Source organism: Sceloporus occidentalis, unplaced genomic scaffold (assembly GCF_023333645.1).
Source record: "Sceloporus occidentalis isolate IW3139 unplaced genomic scaffold, rSceOcc1.0.p SCAF_6, whole genome shotgun sequence".
Lineage (NCBI taxonomy): Eukaryota > Metazoa > Chordata > Lepidosauria > Squamata > Phrynosomatidae > Sceloporus > Sceloporus occidentalis.
The window spans coordinates 133,881,214-133,900,922 of NW_028316986.1; the positions used below are offsets into that span (position 1 = coordinate 133,881,214).

A 19,709-nucleotide genomic window follows, 5' to 3' on the forward strand; every position below is an offset into this window, starting at 1 on the left:
ATATACAACTGAGTACTAAAGTCAGAATCGTCCAAGCCATTATATTCCATGTACAGATGTGAGAGCTGGACAGTGAAGAAAGGGGATAAGAAAATCAGCTCATTTGAGATGTGCTGGAGAAGAGTGCTCAGGATACCTTGGACAGCCAAAAAGACAAACAAATGGACCTGAACTGTCCCTGGAAGCCAAATGACATAAACTGAGGCTGTCATACTTTGGCCACATGATGAGAAGGCAAGAATCATTAGAAAAGACAATAATGCTAGAAAAACTATAAGGCAGTAGAAAGAGAGGAAGACCACGTGCCAGATGGATAGACTGAATCAGGGAGGTCATGGGTAGGGGCAAATTTCAGGACCTAAGCAGAGCAGCAGAGAGTAGGGGGCTTGGAGATGTCAGCCACAGGACCACCATGAGCGGCTGACTTGAGGGCAGTTGACATTATTATTATTATTATTATTATTATTATTATTATTATCATCCTTCATACTATTGCTGCTGACTTGAGGGCAGTTGACATTATTATTATTATTATTATTATTATTATTATTATTATTATTATCCTTCATACTATTGCATGGTAAAGTATACAGACATATTATCTATGTCTCTTTAGTGTAGTTCCTTTTGGACCTGCTGCTCCCAGTACCCCAATCCAGCATGTTATATTTCCATTTCATGGTCTAGGACTCTCTAGTATCAGACATATAGTGGCATCTTGTTAGTCACACGTGCATTTGTAGTCGTGCTGTGCATCCATGGCAAATTATTTGCCATTGTGCAAAGGATATCAGTAGAAATGAAGTTGCACATTCAGCAACGTTGTTCACTGCAACTGCGCAATGTGGTTGCACATGGCACAACAGCAGCACCCAGTCATTGATATGTGTTGTGCAATGTTGCTGTTCTGCATGGGGGATGCACAGTGCTGGTGTAGCATATCTTTGCAATAGGGAGATGTTGGATTTTCTCTCTTGGATATTAGTGCTCTGCATGTGCAGTGTGGACATGCTCATGGGACGCTCTTTTAGAATGTATGGTCAAATGTCTTGTGCATCTGAATCACTGGACTTGGTTGATGCTTTAACAGTTTAGAATTGAAAGCTTCCTAAACATTGTATCAGATGGATGGCATTGCTTTTTTAAAAAAAAAGTAGGTGGGAATATTTTGTATTATTTAGACAGCAATTGTTCTTGGTCTTGTTACTTTGTTATTTAACTCTTTAATATTTTATTTCCTCTGTTAAGCTTTTTAAAGCTAGTTAGGAATATATGCTCTCCCCCCCCCCAGCGCATCCCTTGTTTACATGTCACTGAATGGTGTGGTGTCATCTGAGGACCAGAAAGTGAAAATAAGTCCCAAGTATACCAGGCAAATTGGTCTGAAGTAAGTTGCCATGAACAAGCTTAGTATCCCTTTATAAAGACCTAAAACACCAGCTGCAGAATACAGATAATAATTTACAAACCTCAAATTAGAGTTGTGATCCTGTACACAATTTTTCCTTGTAAGTACTACTGAACTCAGGAACCCATGTATTTGAATGATAGTGGGAGTTTAATTTAAACTTATTTATCAAAAGGGTGAAAAGGAATTTCTCTTTAGTTGTGTCCATGTTATAAAGCTTGATGGTTTTTAATGTCACATTCCTTTATTTCAAACCTTTCAAATCAACATGGAACAGATTTAGATTTTTCATTATGAGAACTCTTGTAATACTGGACTTTCTCTAACAAAAGCAAAAGTGTGTCTCCTCAGGGTTTGAGAAAGAGTCCCAGCCCAACATGCACAATATCAGGTTTCCCGGTTAAGCAACATGTGGTGAATTTTTGACATTTTGAACGAATTAGCACAGTTTTCTATTCAGTTCCTAAGCCATTACCCACCCACCCCTTTTTCCTCCAGAGTTATAGAGCATGGTCTGATGGGCAGGGTGTCGACAGGAACTTGCTCCTTTGTGTACTTTCCTCCCCCACTGAAAAGGCTCAGCCTTGTTCGCAGACAAGACAAACAGCAAAAGTGAAAGGTGGCCAAGTTAAGTCATGGGCAGCAGTGTGTGGAGAGGGGGAATGTAGCAGGAAGCATAAGGGGGAAGAGCTAAGAGGTCAGGCACCTACTAATGCTTGGTTAGAATAATACTCAGGGAACGAATGGGGTAGGAGCAGATGTTGCCTAAAGAACAGAAAGGGCGTTTCTTTTAAGCTCGCCGTTGAGAGGATGCCTGTCAGACCATAAGAAACCAGGGAGAGCCAGAAAGCTTATCAGCTGCGCTGGGCAGTACATGGAAGCCTTGATGGTGGGAAGCGTCTTTTGTGCCTCCTGGACTTCAGCTGGGCTTCAGAATGAAGATAGAAACAGTGACCGCACACTCTTAGCGACGGTTGATGCCAAAGTCCGGCTGTATTTAAACAGAATGTAAATCTGTTGTGCCTTTGTGCAGGAGTGGAGGAAGAAACACAGTAAGCTTCCTGCCGTGCAGCTGCCTTAAACAGGAGAAGAAGTTTCCAGGAGCCTGTCCTGCAAGGGAATTGGGAAAAAGTTTTTTCTCTAATAATTTTGTGTTTCTTATTTTTGAAAAAGGGCTTTTTATGTTTCATTGATCTGGCTACTCAGAAGACTGATACATCCCCTATGGAAGTTCTGGATACACAGAGAGGCTTTCAGGATGCAATAAATCAACGACCTTTTGAATTTAAATTATTTATAGCTACTGCCAAAAAAAGGAATAGCCTCATTCCTCCTTGTTACTTGTACTACTTTTTTGGATACACCTTAATTTTTCTTGGAGGCTTTCTCAGTGCCTTGGTTTTTACCATCAATGGCTCTTTTGGCTTATTTTTCTTAACAGCATTGTGCAACATGGCTTATTTATAAAGGAGATGGAATTTTGCAAGCCATTTAAATGGATTACAGTTAATCTGTCACCTCTTGAAGATAATGTGCTGCCTGGTATAATGCTGATTCATTTTGAAAACTTAATCTGGAGATTTAAGATACACATTTTGACCTGGAAAAAAAATGGAATGCTTTGTGGGAAGTTCTGAGTTATTTGAGCCATTTGAGGATTTTGTTGGGGTTTGGGATCTGTTCAATTTGGAGGGGGAGTGTGTTCCCATGTGCATATGTGCACACATTGAGCTAGTGTTCTATAGCATTCAAAGATGTTTTGTTCTTCCCTGTCTCTTTTTGCTTAAGCTCAAGCACTTTATATTTTAGGAGGAAAGTCTTTAAATAATAACCAGGTAAACACACACATTTCCTTTACACAGATGCACTGACTTTTACCTTAACCACCTCATAAATTATGTATTGTATTTAGTATGCATGCCTCTTTCTGCCGAGGACAGGTTTACTGTAGTTCTTCAAATGTTTTAATACCTTTTATTCTGTGTGTGTTGCACACCCCCAATGTAACAATAATGCTAAGTCTATAAATGTCACAGAAATGGGGAAGCCACTGAGCAGGCCAGACTGTTTACGACAGAATCCTCCTTGTGTGGGAAAAGGTGATGAAGAAGAAGAAGATATAAATATTGAGGACTGTTACGTTCCTCAGAGGTCTATCTATGATACTGTTCGACTGAATGAACAAATTGATTCAGGTTCTAAAGGTAGCCTCTCCTCCAGGCATTTCTCTGATCGGACTTTGCCATATAGTCATAGAACACTGGACCTTAGTACATTGTGCTCCAATGGTGCCCTCTCTTCCTCTAGCGTGTTTGAACTACGAGGACGAGAAGCTAATAAGCTAGATGAAAAAATGATCTTTGATGCCCTTAAGCTGAATAGTGACATCATTCGAACAGCTGGCTTGCCCAAAGCAAAGTATCACACAGAAAAGAAAGAACATAGGCGATCCTGGAGAATGCTTGTCCCACCAAGTTTTGCAGACTATGCAAATAAAAGCGAATCTTCAGTTGGCAGGACTGTTGATATGTCAGGGTTATCAGCAACAGTGCCAGGAGGATATGGGACACCTTCTCTAACTTCAGAAGATGACGACTCTGGTCTCTGTAGTCCTCCAGCAGAAAGAGAAGAAAAACAAGAAATGATAACAGAACAAACTCAGATTAGGGACACATCTTCTGTAGAAGACATTCGGTTGTTAGGTAAATTTGGAGCATTTTCTCCAACTGTTTCTAGCAGTGAACAGCAACTGTCATTGCTTACCTCTAGAAGTGCCCCAGTCAATGGACACTACCAAATGAAATTGCAGAATGTTTCACAGACAGAACTAACAGAACAGGATTCTCTCTGGAACTTTGAAGGTAACCTGGAGAAAAGTGATGGACATTACAGTCCATTGAGATGTTTGAAAGGGGAACTCTTAGTCCATGCAGAATGGCTTCAGGACAGTGAGAGGGAGCATGATTTCACTTTAGAGAGATTGGAAGTAAGGAACAGCTTTGAAGTTAATGAGCCATTAGAAACCTGTGACAGGATGATTGAAAAGGATTTCTTGAACATTTCACCTCAGGACACAGATAGTTACTATGAGGAAGTAGCTTTACATACTAGTGATAAAGAATTAGCCACGTATGCAGTTCTGCATGAAGCAGAGGAAGATAATATGATCCATGAAGATTCAAGTGAAATAGAATTGTCTAGTCAGGCTTTGATCCCTTGTTGCCACAAAGCAGATCCAGATGGTTCTGAAATCGGTTTCTGGACTACCGGAATACAGATAGAACAAAGCTTGGATACAGTTTGCAATGGCATGTTGTCTAATAAGGTAATTCAAGGCATAAATGTGTTTGTTTTTTAAAATGTTCACTATTGTATCTTTAGGGTTTCTTCTGCTATTCCAGCAAGGATGCATGTGTTTCTGTTTCTGTTACTCTGTCCAAAGAGGTCCCTATGATTATTTTCACAACCTGTTATTAAAAGGCAGCACTTGGTAAGATGGTGCCTTCAGTAAATTGATTAAGGGCAGTTTATGACAGGGTTGATTAGTTCCAGCTGTTTGGTGCATGGCTATTTATTGTCCAGATGGTGCCTGTTACCCTTCATTTAGAATGCTTCCACCATGCCTTGATGTTCAGCATCGCCCCCCACCCCGCATCCCCCTACCCCATCCCTCTACTTTAATACCAATTGTGCTTCAAGCAGCCAATGCCATTCAAGGACAGACAGTCTTGATTTGTGCAGCTTTGACAAGACTTAGGCTGGAAACAGGACTCATTTGGCTCAGTAGGACTTACAACTGAGTATAGGGTAGAAAGGATTGCACTATTAACTCATAAAGTATAGCTAGTAATGCTCAGATTGTTGTGATTTTCAAAAGTGCACAGATTAAAGCCTTGTTGCATATATTGAAATGATTTCCTTGAAGTTTCATGTCAAAACGTGATTCTGAAAGTGAAGATTTCACAAGAGATGCTGTAATGTTTGTTGAGCAGTGGCCAAAGTAAGGGAATAAGAGCAGTGCTTTGTAATAAACAAGGGGAGCTTGTGAAGTCTGTAATTTTTTTCCTTTTGGACAATTTCTTTCATCTGGTAGCATCTTATGTTATTTGTGGGCTTGTTGCTCAGCTGTTCTGGTAAATTCTAACCTCAATGCCTTCTTTTTGTGCAGAGATGTGTTTCTAAAAACAGATCTAGGGAGGACCCTTGGTTTTGAATGCTATGGGATTGTGTTTTAGAGAAACAAAGGTCTGAAATCAGAGGGGGGAACCTAAGAACAGTGATAATTCCATAAGCTCAAAAGTAAAGGGGAATGGGTGGGAGAGGGACACCTTTTCATACAGTAACCTCCCATTTGGATTAAACTAAAGACCTTGTCAAAAGTGGTTGTCATATGGGACTAGGGAGTGTAAGTCAAGTCAAAGAACAGAGATCAGGACTGCCACTGAGCTGGCACTTGGAATTACACAAAGCAGCTCTTTGAATCCTAGTGTTTGTTAGTAGTAGTTTATTTATTCAAAGTAAAGAGAGGTTTCCATATTATATTTTATTTTGCTAAAAAAAAGACTGCTTTTTATTGTCTGTAAGTACTATATTTGTCAGATGCTGTTTTACAAAATGTTAAGTGTGCTTCCCCATAATAATTATGTTCACAGAGAGTTCTAAAGACTCTCATTCTTTTTCCATGCTGATCTGCAAAATGAAAGAGCCTTGGGGTACACCAAAATATAGGAAAGCACAGATCTGTCACTTTTGGTTTCTCCGTTTTTCTTTTTTCTCAACTTAAGTGCAGTTCATTTTTATTTTTGGTTTGTTCCAAAACTTGAGATCTCTTCTTAGGTTCACATGAAAATATGTATGGAGTTTTGTGCACATTTCTTCAAATGTGTTCATTTTGGACATGATTTTCACTATTATATATGTTCTTGCAATCAGTTTTTGAAATGCAGTGCATTTGGAGTTATTCCTACTAGTAAACACATTTCACACGCAACATCTTATATAATATACACATTTATGGGCTTTTTAATAGAATAATTTTTTTTCAAAGTTAGGAGACATGCAAATTTGAAAGAATAACTAAATTTTGGTCTTGGTTTCAAAAGTGGTGATTTCATAGAGTCACATTAAAATGCAAACTTCCATCCCTAAGAGATCTCAAATGTGGGTGACTTGTTTAACTTTCTTGATGACTTTGCAAATCTCCCCTCTCTCAAAATATAATGGATTGAAGGGCTTGACTGGGGAAACATTTCACACACTGCCCAATGTATCATTGTGATTTCTACAGGAGTGTAGACCTCTATTTTGAGATAAACATATTATGAGACAAATGTCATGGCATAAGTTATGATTTTCAGGTCTAAGATGGTCCTATGTTTAGGTTTTTTTTCCTAATAAATAATTAGGTATGCAAACATTCTGTTTTCCAGCTGGTTTGGAATCACTAACCATGTTGGTAAACAATTCATGTCTCTCCTATTTTGGAGAATTGTCTAGTTTATAACTGAAGTGTGTGTACATTCCAAATCCTCATAGTTGATGTTTTCAACTGTGGGTGTAACTATTGCATTCCCCCCCCCCCCCCGGTGGCCTTTAAGATACTTAAACTATTGGAGGTTCTCATTCATATTTGATGACTAGGTATAAACACTCCTATTTGGTTAAATGATTTAAACATATATATCAGACTGTACCAGTAACCAGAATGTCCTGGAGTATGTTTGAGTCTGTTTTCTGCTTCTTTGAAAGTGTGAAAGTATTTTACCCATTTTGGTACTTTCAGGTATAAGTCTGAAAATGGGACAAGCTATGTGTATACAGGGTTGATTCCTACACATACGTTGACAGTCCTGAGGTTATGAGAGTAAAGGTTTTTTGGTGGCAAATAAAAACATTTTGAACCATGCAAGATGTATTTTCTGTTAGAGGTTCAGTCTCCCTTATCTGGAGATCTGAAATACTTAATAATTCAAAATTGTCTACCTGGGTGACTGAAATCGTGACTGCTTTCTGATAATACAGTGGACTCTTGTTATACGCTAGGGTTTGGTTCCAAGATCCCCTGTGGATAACAAAATCCATGGATGCTCAAGTCCCATTGAGTATAATGATATAACAAAATGGTGTCCCTTATAAAAAATGGAAAATCAAGGTTTGATATTTAAAATTTATACTTTTTTGGAACATTTTCAAACCGTGGATGCTTGAATCCGTGTATAAAAAATCTGTGTATAAGAAAGGCCGACTGTACACAAACTTTTCTTCATATGCCAGGATCATTCAGCACAGTTATATAACCTCAAGAAGGATAGACTAAGACAGCCCTCTAGGTTGGATTGATACTCCTGGCATTCCTCATTACTAGCTGTGCTGACTGGGGATACTGAAATTTAAGTCCAACATATCTGGAAGACTGCATGATTCCCACCCTTATTGCAAAACATTTCCCCATCTTAGGATGAGTGCTTTCCCTAGTGAATAATCCAACCAGGCATGTGTGTCCACAGAGTATGCTATTTGAATGTGTGCAGTGAGAGGATAACATCAGGCTTACTGTGCTTGTCTTTCAGCTTTAGGACTATCCCACAGGCTTGAAAAGCGGAACTAGGGCAGGATAGCAGCATCTTTGGCTATACTTTATCACATGACATTAGGTTCTTTTAGTAACTAGTCTGTGGTCCATCCATTGCTGGAGTAACCCTTTTCACTAGTGGGCAAACCCCATCAATGCCTTCCAATCTCACTGCTTTTCCACTATTGAGTGTGATAAGTTGTGATATGCAGGCAGTCACATGGTGTGAATGGGTGTGATGATACTCTTCTACTTTCTACTTTCCCTTCCCCTTTGCCATTCCCAAGCGTGTGTTACTTTTTCTTTTCTTTTTTCAATTTCTTGTCTTTATTTATTATTACCTAATGGATTGCCATGCTTGCACAATTGTGCTAAAAATAAATAAAAATAAATATAGACCAAAATGCATGCTGGGAAGGAGTTAGAGCAGGGTGGCAGGAGTATGGGTGCCAGAATGAGGTAGACAGAGCCCAGGATAGAAGCTGCACCATCACGCTTTTGAAGACCTGTGTGATAATAATTGTCCCCAACCTGTTACGTTTGCATTTGCTAGAGTAACGGTATGGTTCTGCATTACAAGCCTGGTGTAATAAAGTCCTTTAATGCAGGGTTGTGGGTTTTTGTTTTTTGTCTCTCCCCCCCCCCCCCCCATTTTTGTGATAGCAATGTGCTTTTACTTAGGTTATTGTATGGGTAATTTACCTTGAACTGTTTTTTTTAATTATCCCGCCCCTCTGCACAACGCAATTGGGGCAGTTTACAACAACAACATAATAATCATCATCATTTATTTATACCCCGCTCTTCAGCCAAGGCTATCAGAGCAGCTTACAATTTGTTAATCAGACATTTCCCTGCCCTCAGGCTTACAATCTAAAATATATTTACAACATTAAAATATACAATCCATATCCCAAAATCCCCCACACACATACCCTTAAAATACTATTAAACAGTTAACAGTTTAAAACATACTTAAAATAATAACACAGGCAAACACTAAATGTAGCAGAATCAGGGATAAACAAGTTAGGCTATTTTTAAATTATTAAGAGCAATTTGATATGTACACTGTATAACTAAATACTCCCTTTCAACACTATGCTCATTGCATGTGGTGTTCTTCTACCACTGATTTCTGTTCTAGACGTTGTTGTGTTCTGCGTGTTCCAGATTTATTAGACCAGATGTATCTTTTCTTTCTACAGGTATTTGAGAAAGAAGAGATTGAACCACTGCAGGTTAAGCAACAGGAGGTAAATTGGTTGGGCCAAGGCCTTATTCAGAGTGCTGCTAAAAACACAAGTACTGATAACCTTGAACATGATCTTGAGGATGTTAATACAAGATGGAAAACGCTCAACAAGAAGGTAATTAAGTTGTATTTTCACTGTTTTGAGCCCATTGCTTTTTTTCCATATCATTTCTGTTCTAGATAGAAAACTACTGTTAAGTATTTTTAATTAAGCTACTTTTGTTAGCATAACAAAAAACGCTGCCTCCCCAGTCCAGACTACTACCTCTCATGTAGTGTTTTTAAATGATGATGAAAAATAGCGATAATTAACAGAAATCTGACAGAAAATAATGGTTCTTACTGATATTGCTGATAATCAGATACATCTTCTCATATCATAATTGGAGACAGCTGAGTGAGCATTTTGCCTGCTTTCCAGTTACAGTTACATGTGAGAAAGGAATAACCTTGCAGGTTACCTGTTCCTCCCTAGAAACAGTTCTGTTAATACCTTGAGTCACCATATACAGAATGTTAAACTGTTCCTACTGAGATTGACACAATTTTAAATGACTCCTTAGATTTCCAGATATCATCAAATAAACAAAGAGTTACAAAGATAAAAAGATGCTAGGTTTACATTGCAATCTTAAACTAGGGATGGGCAGTTTTCAGGTATTGGGGAACTACATTCATCTCCACTGGAGGCCTTCAAGTATGTGGAACCAACTTGAGAAAATGTTTTTAAAGCCTTCAAAAAACATTCTAGGACCACATACAGCCCATAGCCTTATTTTCCCAACATCTATCTTTAACCATCTTATTTTCCTCAAGGTGTGCTTGAAGTTATTGTATAAATTTAAAAATATTATATTTGTATTATATGCAGAGGATTGTATCTATAGTGGATGTCTTTGGATTTTTTCAGGTTGCTCAAAGAGCAGCTCAGTTACAAGAAGCCCTGCTGCACTGTGGAAGGTTTCAGGATGCTGTTGAATCTATACTTAGCTGGCTCATTGATACAGAAGACCTTGTAGCTAATCAGAAGCCACCATCAGCTGAGTTTAAGGTTGTGAAGGCTCAAATACAAGAGCAAAAAGTGAGTGAAAGTTATTTATCTGTCTTCATCTTAAATATACTTTCTCTAACACCACTTCAATAGGATGTATGGATTCCTAGTTAACAGAGTGAAAACTGTAAGAGCCCTTGAAAGAGAGGAAGAGGCAGTATCTGCTGGACATAATCCTCTCATACTGCCACTCCCCTTTTCCTTGGTGTCATCTTAATTAGATTCCCTGAGGTTAGGGAACTGTATTGTTGTCTTTTTTTTAATAAAGCACCATGTACAGTGATAATGTTATATAGATGATGATGATGATGATGATGATGATGATGATGATGATGATGATAACAACATTTTGTGAGCTCATTGAATGTTATATAGTTGACAGTCTCTTCCAGTGTTTCCTTGTTCTGTGTTTTAGGTAGCACAACCTCCCCCCATCCCAGTTGCTCCACTTGTTGTGTTATTAGGTCTTAGATGGAAGGTAGGCAGAAAAGGAAGAACATGGTTTGGTACCACTTTGAAGACAGAGCAGATCCCAATGGTGCTAATTCCCTTCATTGCTAGCAGCAACTGTGACATTATACACCATGGTATTATGTTGAGGATACTGGAGGGAAACTCACATTATCCATGTAACAGGGACAAAGTCCATAGGATAGGAACAAAGGATGATGGTGGTAGTAGCAGCTCCCAGTCTCTCCTTTTCACCAAGCTGCTTAGGCAGGCAACTCTGGAAGATATGAGATAGGGGAATATGGGCCATTGGATGGGGTGGGGGAAAATTTCCAATACAAGCTAGCAAATGCCTGAAATGGGAGCAAGATTTGTCAGGAGCATTTCACCAGCTGGACTGCTGATAAAGCATCCTCTCATTGTCTTCCATATTTCTTTATGCTGCATCATGGAATGACATCAGTTGCACATCAGATAGAATAAAGCAAAAAACATCCTTTACCAGTTAAACTGTCATTTCATTATCATGAAGCATTTATCATCTATCTTAGTGAAACTTAACAGACTTAGCTGACTAATGTTCTAGGGTGGCAGTGCAAGCACAAAAACAATGTAAATTACCAAGTTGGATCTTTCAACAAAATTTTACAATGTGGGTTGAGTGGAGTTAAAAGGCAAGAAATATAACAGGTGCCTATCACAAAACTCTCTGGAAGTATCTATCTGAAACTTAGTTGGATTAATTCCTTCCTTAGAGTCTACCATGTTGCCAATTTTTATATGAATGTGATTTAAAAGTGAGTAAAGTTAAGACTGCTTCAACTATAGAACCATAGCATTAAACTCTCACACAAGCAATATAATTGTCATAATTCTGCAGCACAGACTCCAATAATACATAGAGAGAGAAATTCCAGAGGTCCAAGTGGGGTTCAGGAAAGGAAGAAGCACCAGGGACCACGTTGCAAACATACGATGGATAATAGAGTGTACAAAGGAATTCCAGGAGAAAAAAAATCAGCAGGTGCTTTATACTACAAAGGAGCCCTGGTGGCACAGTGGTTAAATGCCTGTACTGTAGCCACAAGGTTTTGAGTTCAATCCCAGGGGCTCCAAGGTCCACTCAGCCTTGCATCCTTCCATAGGTCGCTAAAATGAGTACCCAGCTTGTTGGGGGCAGTTAGCTTACACATTGTAGACCACTTTTAAGGAGTGCTTAGTTCATTGATAAGTGATATAGAAATATACTTGCTATTGCTATTTGTAGAGTTCAGCAAAACATTTGACTGTATAGATCACAAAACGTTATTAAGGGCTCTAAGGGTCATAGGAGTGCCACTACATTTGATATCCCCAAGAAGAAATTTGTACTTAGGACAAGAGGCTGCTGTTAGAACAGAATATGGAGAAACAGATTGGCTCCCAAAGGTGTCAGGCAAGGCTGCATTCTGTCACCTTATTTGTTCAACTTGTATGCAGAAAATATAAGAAAAGCAGGATTAGACTCAAGAAAGAGGTGTGAAGACAGGAGGAAGGAGCATCAACAGTCTTAGCTGTGCAGTTAACACCATACTACTAGCAAAAAAACTTCTCAGATCTGGAACTATTACTGAGGGACATCAAAGAGGAAAATACCAACGCAGGCTTAAAGCTGAACATAAAGAAAACAAAAATAATGACCACAGAAGAAATACTTAAATTCAACCTAAATAATGAAGAAATCAAAATAGTTAAAGAGTTCCCATACCTGGGACCAAACAATGATCAGAATGGCAACTGCAGCCAAGAAAAATGAAGACCAGAAATGGGAAGAGCCATGATGAATGAACCAGAAAATATCTTAAAGAGGAAAGACATATAACCAAAGTCAGAATTGTCCAAGCCATAATATTCCCCAATACCATGTACAGATGTGAGAGCTGTACAGTGAAGAAAGCAAATAAGAAGAACATCATCTCCTTTGTGATCTGATGTTGGAGAAGAGTACTAAGGATATTGCGGACAGCCAGATCTCTCCCTGGAAGCCAAAATGATGAAAATGAGGCAGTCGTACTTGGCCATATCATGAGAAGGCACAATAGGTTGAGGACAGTAGAAAGGAACACCACATGCCAGATGGGTAGATTCAATTAGGGATATCAAGAACATGAATCTACAAGACTTAAGCAGAGCAGCAGAGAATTGGGGGGGGGGGGGCTTGGAGATGTCTCATCCATTGAGTTGCCATGAGTTGGGTCCAATTCGAGAGCATCTAGCAACAAAAAGTTAACATCATTTTTGTTTACCAATGCAAGTCAGTGGGGAAGACAAATCATGAATCTCAGTATAGATTCAGTTTCTGAATTGGAACAGACTGGGTCCAGATCAATTGGAGATCCTGCAATGCCCTGCATCTTGAAGTTGGGAATAGCCAGTTAATGTTTATGGAGAAATAAAGGATGAATGGAAAGCCAGTGTGGTGTAGTTATTTGAGTGTTTATCTAAAATTTTAGGGACGAGGCTTAGAATCTCCACTTGGTCATGGAAGCCCACAGGGTGTTTCTTGGGGATGTCACACTCTCTCAGCCTCAGAGGAAAGCAAAGGGACCCCCCCTCCCCCCGAACAAATCTCGTCAAGAAAACCCTGTGACAGGTTCACCTTGGGGTCAGAAATAACTTGAAGGCAGGCCAAAAAAAAGTGATTATTGTTTTTTTCTTGATGCCTATTCTGTCTTTCTTCCATGATCTTCCTGTGTGGTCTCTCCCATATTCTTTAGCCCCAGCGAAATATATGTTGCTTCAGATCATGCTAGGGAAATGGGATGCGAATTTATTCACTTCATTGAGATGACGCTTGAGCAGATTTAAGGTGGAGAGTCTGGCTATACGTATGCAGCAGAGTTCTTGTGTCTCTCAGCAAAAATCTTTGTTAGGCCAGTGTTCTGTGTGTGTCACAGAGTGGGGGGAAATGGTATATAGTACACTAGGTCTTTGAATCCTTTATCTTTTGTTTACAATTGAATGTGAATACAAAATGTATTTTGGTGATCAAAGAGAAGACAATGTTTGAAAATACAACATTGAGATGGTGAAAAATCTGAATTTCACAGTGAAGCTCTATCTCAATAAGGCTGAAATAAAAGTTGATATTCTTTCAGAGCTTCTGCCATAATTTTGACAGTGTGTTCTTTATGTGTGCCACTCTGGAGTCAGTTGAGCTTTTCTACTTCTTGTCCTCTGTGTCTGCCTGCAGATAAGGATTAGTAAGGAATGAAATCTGTGCCCACTTTCACTGCTGATTTTGGTCTTTGTAGGCTTTATGGAATCTTTTGAATTAATCTGACATCTTAGTGTATCAGGAACTCATGGTATTGTCATTTGATAACATGCATGACTCCTCCCACAAAGAGAGATCGTGTTTTTGCAATAATTATAACTCTAGATGGGGAATTATATTTTATTTTAAAGTTCATATTAATTACTGAGTTGACAGTAATGAATATGAGAAATGAAACAGCAAGTAGATCCACAGTCATTCTGTTCTTTAAAATAAAGATAGGGTCAGGAAAGGAGCAGGTTGTAGCACGAGTAATGTCAGAGGAATCACATTCTGTGTCCGATCTAAAAAAAAGCAACAGTAGATGGAAGGTTGGCTGAAACACTGAAGGGAACCTTTCTAAAAGAGGTACTTGCAAGGTTCTTAGGATTTTATGGCACGGGGGCAAAAGACAGGATCATAACGCTATGCTCCCATCAATATCGCGCAATAATGCAAAGATTTTCACATGACATCACCATTATCACACTATTATCCTTTGAATAAAACGGCAAAATTGCTCCATTTTTTATTCAGGGAATATTCCTGTGCATAAAAAGCAGCGCAATTTTGCTGCTTTATTGATGGGATAATCACACTATATTGCCGACATCGTATGAAAACCTTTGCGTTATTGCGCAATATTGACAGGAGCATAATGCTATGCTCCTGTCTCCCCACCCCCTCATGTGTTAGTGACACAAACTCTCAGGCTGTCTGGACAAAGGAACAGCCAAAGATGCAGCTGTGCATAATAAAATCAGATTTGAGATTTTTCATGCATATATAGTGAAAGCTATTTTGGGAAACAGACCGGAGGAAGTTAAACATTTGAGATTTCCTGTTGAAACATTTGGAATTTAGGTACATGTTCTTCTGAACTGCAACCAGTAATTGTGATCATAGGTCCAAAACACACTGCAGAAATAATCCAGTTCAAGACCACTTAACTGCTGTGGTTTAATGCTATGGAATTCTGAGAATTGTAGTTTGTCGTAACCCCAGAGCTCTCTAACAGAGAAGGCTAAATGTCTCACAGAACTACAGGGGCTCGACAGACCAGCGCTTTTTGCTGGCCTGGATGCAGACTAGGATTCAGCGTTCACACGCTGGAAACCCTTACCATGCTGCCCCACCACCATTATGGCATGTGCCCGCCTACGTGGCACGTGCCATGATGACTTCCATGGTGCACAGCACCCAAATGGTGCTGGCCAGAAGGGGCATCACCATGGTGCTTGAATCTTGCTGGATGTATTCAATAAATGGGTGCCAAATCTTATGAAAGATCAATCCAGAGTATAAGCCTCTCGCTCTGTTGTTATTATCTGCCATTTTCTCCATTAACCACAAGTCCCAGAAGAGATATTTAAGAGGTGACATGATTGCGATGGTTAAATATTTGAAAGGATGTCATATTGAGGATAGAGCAAGCTTGTTTTCTGCTGCTCCAGAGAATAGGACCCAGAGCAATGGATGGAAGCTACAAGAAAAGAAATTCCACCTAAACATTAGGACAGTAGGAGATGTTCAACAGTGAAACATACTGCCTCAGAGTATGGTGGAGTCTCCTTCTTTGGAGGTTTTAAAACAGAAACTGGATGTCCACCTGCCAAGAGTGCTTTGATTGTATATTCCTGCATGGCAAGATTGGACTGGATGGCCCTTGTGGTCTCTTCCAACTCTTTGATTCTAGATTTACAAAAAGAAAGAACAGAAGGTGCTTGACTATATAGCAGCTCCCAAAGTGGACTGTAGATCTTGTTTCCACAGCCTCTACTGCTTTGTCCATGCGGTTCTTGTGTGTTTAAGATAAAAGCTAAGCAGGGAAGGAAAAATTGTTTTCTGCTGAGGGCTTCTTGTTGCCACTCCCTGCCTTAACATGTATTTTATTTGCTTGGAGAGGCTGTTTCTGAAAGTTGCTTTCCTAGGTTGCACGCCTTGTATTTGATTAGGTAGATCTGGTATATCATAATTAAATATGTTGTTCTTTGGTGTGGCTGTAAGCATGCCTCTCCTTGAGGGAGTGAATGAAAGTCTTTTAAAAGGGAGATGAAATTCTGTGGTGAGCCACTCAGTGTCCCTCTGTGAAATATTTCTGCAAGTATGTCATACTTCATAGAAGGCTATTAATGGATGTAGTACACTCATCTCCCAGTGTAGCATGAAACAGAAATATGAATAAAAATGTATGAAAGAGAACTGGGACACTATTGCTGACAGTGAGATTGGCTCAGTTTCCCAGCAGTAGTAATGTGTTGCTTATATATACAAACAATGACATTTACATTGCAATACAGGTAAATCTGAGATTTTTTGCCAACTCTGAAAATGATTACCTTAAGCCAGACCACGAAGAATTAGCCTCCTGATTTTTCTACAACCCCATAGCAAATAGTCATTTCCTGGCAATTTGATTTTGTGATTATGTTGTCTCCAGCTTCTCCAGAGGTTGCTGGACGACCGCAAACCCACTGTTGAACTGATCAAGCGTGAAGGGGAGAAGATCGCAGAGTCAGCAGAACCTGCTGATAAAGAAAAGATCTTGAAACAGCTGAGCCTCCTGGATAGCAGATGGGATGCGCTGCTCGATAAAGCAGAAAGGAGGTACTTGAAGTGTTTTCATTTACTTAGAAGAATAGTCTGGTACAGTTTGAATCTATATAAATATTTTCATTCCACTGATTGTTAGACCAACATTCACATTTGAGGATGAAGGAGAAAATGGCTTTGAATACAGGCATACCTCCATTAACAAGGCCTCTGACAAACAATCTCCTTTTTACAAAATCTTTTTATGTCCATCCGTCACCCCTTTCTTCCCATTCCTCTATTTAGCTGAAAGATTTTTAACAGCATCATCGAGAGGATGATGAAGGAGGACTAGGCAGACAGACTTTCAATGTCAGGTTGCAGCAGTGTATCTGCAGTAATTAGTGCTATAAAACTTGATCTGAGAAAGAATGAGATTCTGCTCTAGCCAATCCTGCTGTAGCTGTATGAACCTGCGAGAAGAGGGAAGGTAAAAAGCATCTACCTCCAGAATGCTTTACTGAGTATGTGAGAACAGCAAAACAGAAAGAAAGAACAGAAGTCTACAATTTTGGCATAGAATTACCATTTTCAGAGGCACCTCATTGTTCTTTGTAACAGAGAGTCCACCTTTTATAACAGTGAGATTTAATTTAACATAGTATGAGTACTTACAATAAGTGCTTCAGCTGATACAGTTTGTTCTTTGCCACTAGTCAGTATGAGAGTAGTTAAATTTAATGGGATGAAGCAAAGGCTGTTAAATACCATGACTTTTTGTTCTGTTCGTACTGACTAGTGTTTGTTGAAATGTATAGTAATTTTTTATTGTGGGTTCACAGAGTATTTTCTCTTTTCCTGAGCCATGAATTTGTTGAAGTTTTGGGAATTTGATATGTACTTATAATTTTATTTACTTATTTATTTGCCTTCACATATTGTAGGAATCGCCAGTTGGAAGGTATCTCAGCAGTAGCCCAGCAGTTCCATGAAACTTTAGAACCACTGGTTGAATGGATAACAACCACTGAAAAGCGGCTTTCAAACTCAGAACCCATTGGTACACAGGCTTCCAAACTGCAACAACAAATTTCTCAGCACAAAGTAAGATCTTAAAATGCTGTTCATTTGGGGAATTTTATTCCTTTTCTTTATTCAACAAAATTGGACGTTCCCATCAAACATGCTCCATACCCACTTTTGCATTGTTTATACACATCTTTGCCATTTGAAGTTATTTTATTTGTATTGCACTTTAGTGTATGCATGTTTGGTTATATGGTTTTGTTTGTTCTTCTTTTCCATATTTTTTTTTTTTTACTACTATGAAAACTCAATTTAGGCCTTAGAGGAAGACATCGCCATTCACAATAAAAATTTACAGCAAGCCATTAATATTGGTCAGGCTTTAAAGTCCTTGAGCTCCAGGGAAGAGGAAGAAATGGTGCAGGAGAAACTAGATTCTTCAATGGCCCGATACACCGAGATTCAAGATAAATCTAGCAGTAGGGCTGAGCTTCTGCAGCAAGCCTATTGCAATGCTCAGATTTTTGGAGAGGATGAAGTCGAATTGATGAATTGGCTGAATGAAGTTCACGAGAGACTGAGCAAACTGGCAGTCCAAGACTACAATACTGACTTATTAGTGAAACAACACTCTGAAATGCTGGTATTTGCATTCATTTTCTGTTGATTTTGTTTTACTGATTTCCCATTGTTATTGCTATTATTTAGCATCACCATTTCCTTTCCATTTTATTATTTTTGTTATTATTGAATCCTATGTTGATTTTTGCTTAATTTAAGATTTTATTTTTCTCTCTACTTCATACTGAGAAAGATGACATGATGGTTTACAAAGTAAAAGCATTTTCAGCTGTGGCTCTCTTGGTTATTAAAACAAATAAATTATAATCTCCTAGGTTCTTCAGGAGGAGATTCTGCTCAGAAAGCAAAATGTGGATCAAGCTATACAAAATGGTTTGGAGCTTCTCAAACAAACGACAGGTGAGAGCCAAGGAGAAGAATGAGAGCCAAAAAAGGAATGATTTATAGTAACAATGACAGGTGAAATTTGCCGGCAGGCTCTTGTTAGAAATTTGCTAACACTAATCTTTTTGAAAAGGAAGGCTCTAGTCCTCCTAATTAATGAGACAGATTTATTGCTATTATTCAGTGTAATAAACTTTTAGGACACCAAATGAAAAGCAAGTAATGTTACTTGCAAACTGATATGGCAGCATAGGGACTGAGAAGGCAAAGCGACAAGGTGGAAATTTACAGTTCACATCTTAATTTCAACATAGAGTTGAATGCCATTAGGTAAACCACTAAGTCTGTGTGTAGACCCTTCAACTACAGTGTGAGTGTAATGCAAATATAACATGTAAGTGTATAGTAATACTGACCTACTTTACAGAGGATTAAATGGAATGTCAGAAATGTAAATTAAGAAAAACTCCCCTAGTGGAACGGGAGCATTCTGCACCATCACATCTCTGCACAGCTGAAGAATTCAGTGGAAAATCTGAGGGTACATGGAGGTCTGCAGGGAGGCAAAAGAGTCACTGTCCTCCATGTTCTACTGATGGAAACAGTTTGGTCAGTAGAATTAGATCAGAGAATCTCATTTAATGCCATTGCAAACACTGAGTTAATATTTTGAAAGGTTCTTTGAGGATGTGGTACAAAAACAATTAATAAGAAGCATGACTAAACCAAGATTAACACTTTGTAATCCAGTATAGCGCAGTAAGAAAATTAAAGTACAGGTTTATATCTCTTTCTTACTGAACAACCAAAGTGCTTAATGTAGGTGGGATTATACCCATAAGTGTATAGATCCCTACATGTTCAAAAATGTGTTCTGTGCCTTCATACAGAAAAACATAGTGGCACTTCCCATTATAATCAGTTGGATAAGTACAACAAATCTGAGTGCTACTGAATTAAGTGAAATTTAAGTGACTGTCTTTGTCTAGAATATATGTATACCATAGTCTTTTTGCATTGGATACATGGATGTTGTCAAATGTGGGAAATGGAAATCCTTGAATATTTGGTATCACAAGAATTTGAACAAAGGTGCAAGATATCCCATCCCACTCCTCATTTAACTTGGAACAGGAAAGTCATTTTCCCCTGGTA

At 38.8% G+C, this 19,709-nt stretch overlaps 1 protein-coding gene across 1 annotated transcript in view; it reads left to right on the top strand.

Moving 5' to 3' along the window:
• Nucleotides 1–19,709, top strand: part of LOC149311412 (dystonin-like) — a 401,747-nt gene that overhangs the window by 293,728 nt on the left and 88,310 nt on the right. Inside the window, 6 exon segments of the mRNA XM_089531013.1 lie at nucleotides 9,188–9,349; nucleotides 10,145–10,315; nucleotides 16,471–16,637; nucleotides 17,507–17,666; nucleotides 17,905–18,231; nucleotides 18,485–18,569. Of these exon segments, the coding sequence (XP_089387139.1) occupies nucleotides 9,188–9,349; nucleotides 10,145–10,315; nucleotides 16,471–16,637; nucleotides 17,507–17,666; nucleotides 17,905–18,231; nucleotides 18,485–18,569 (1,072 nt within the window).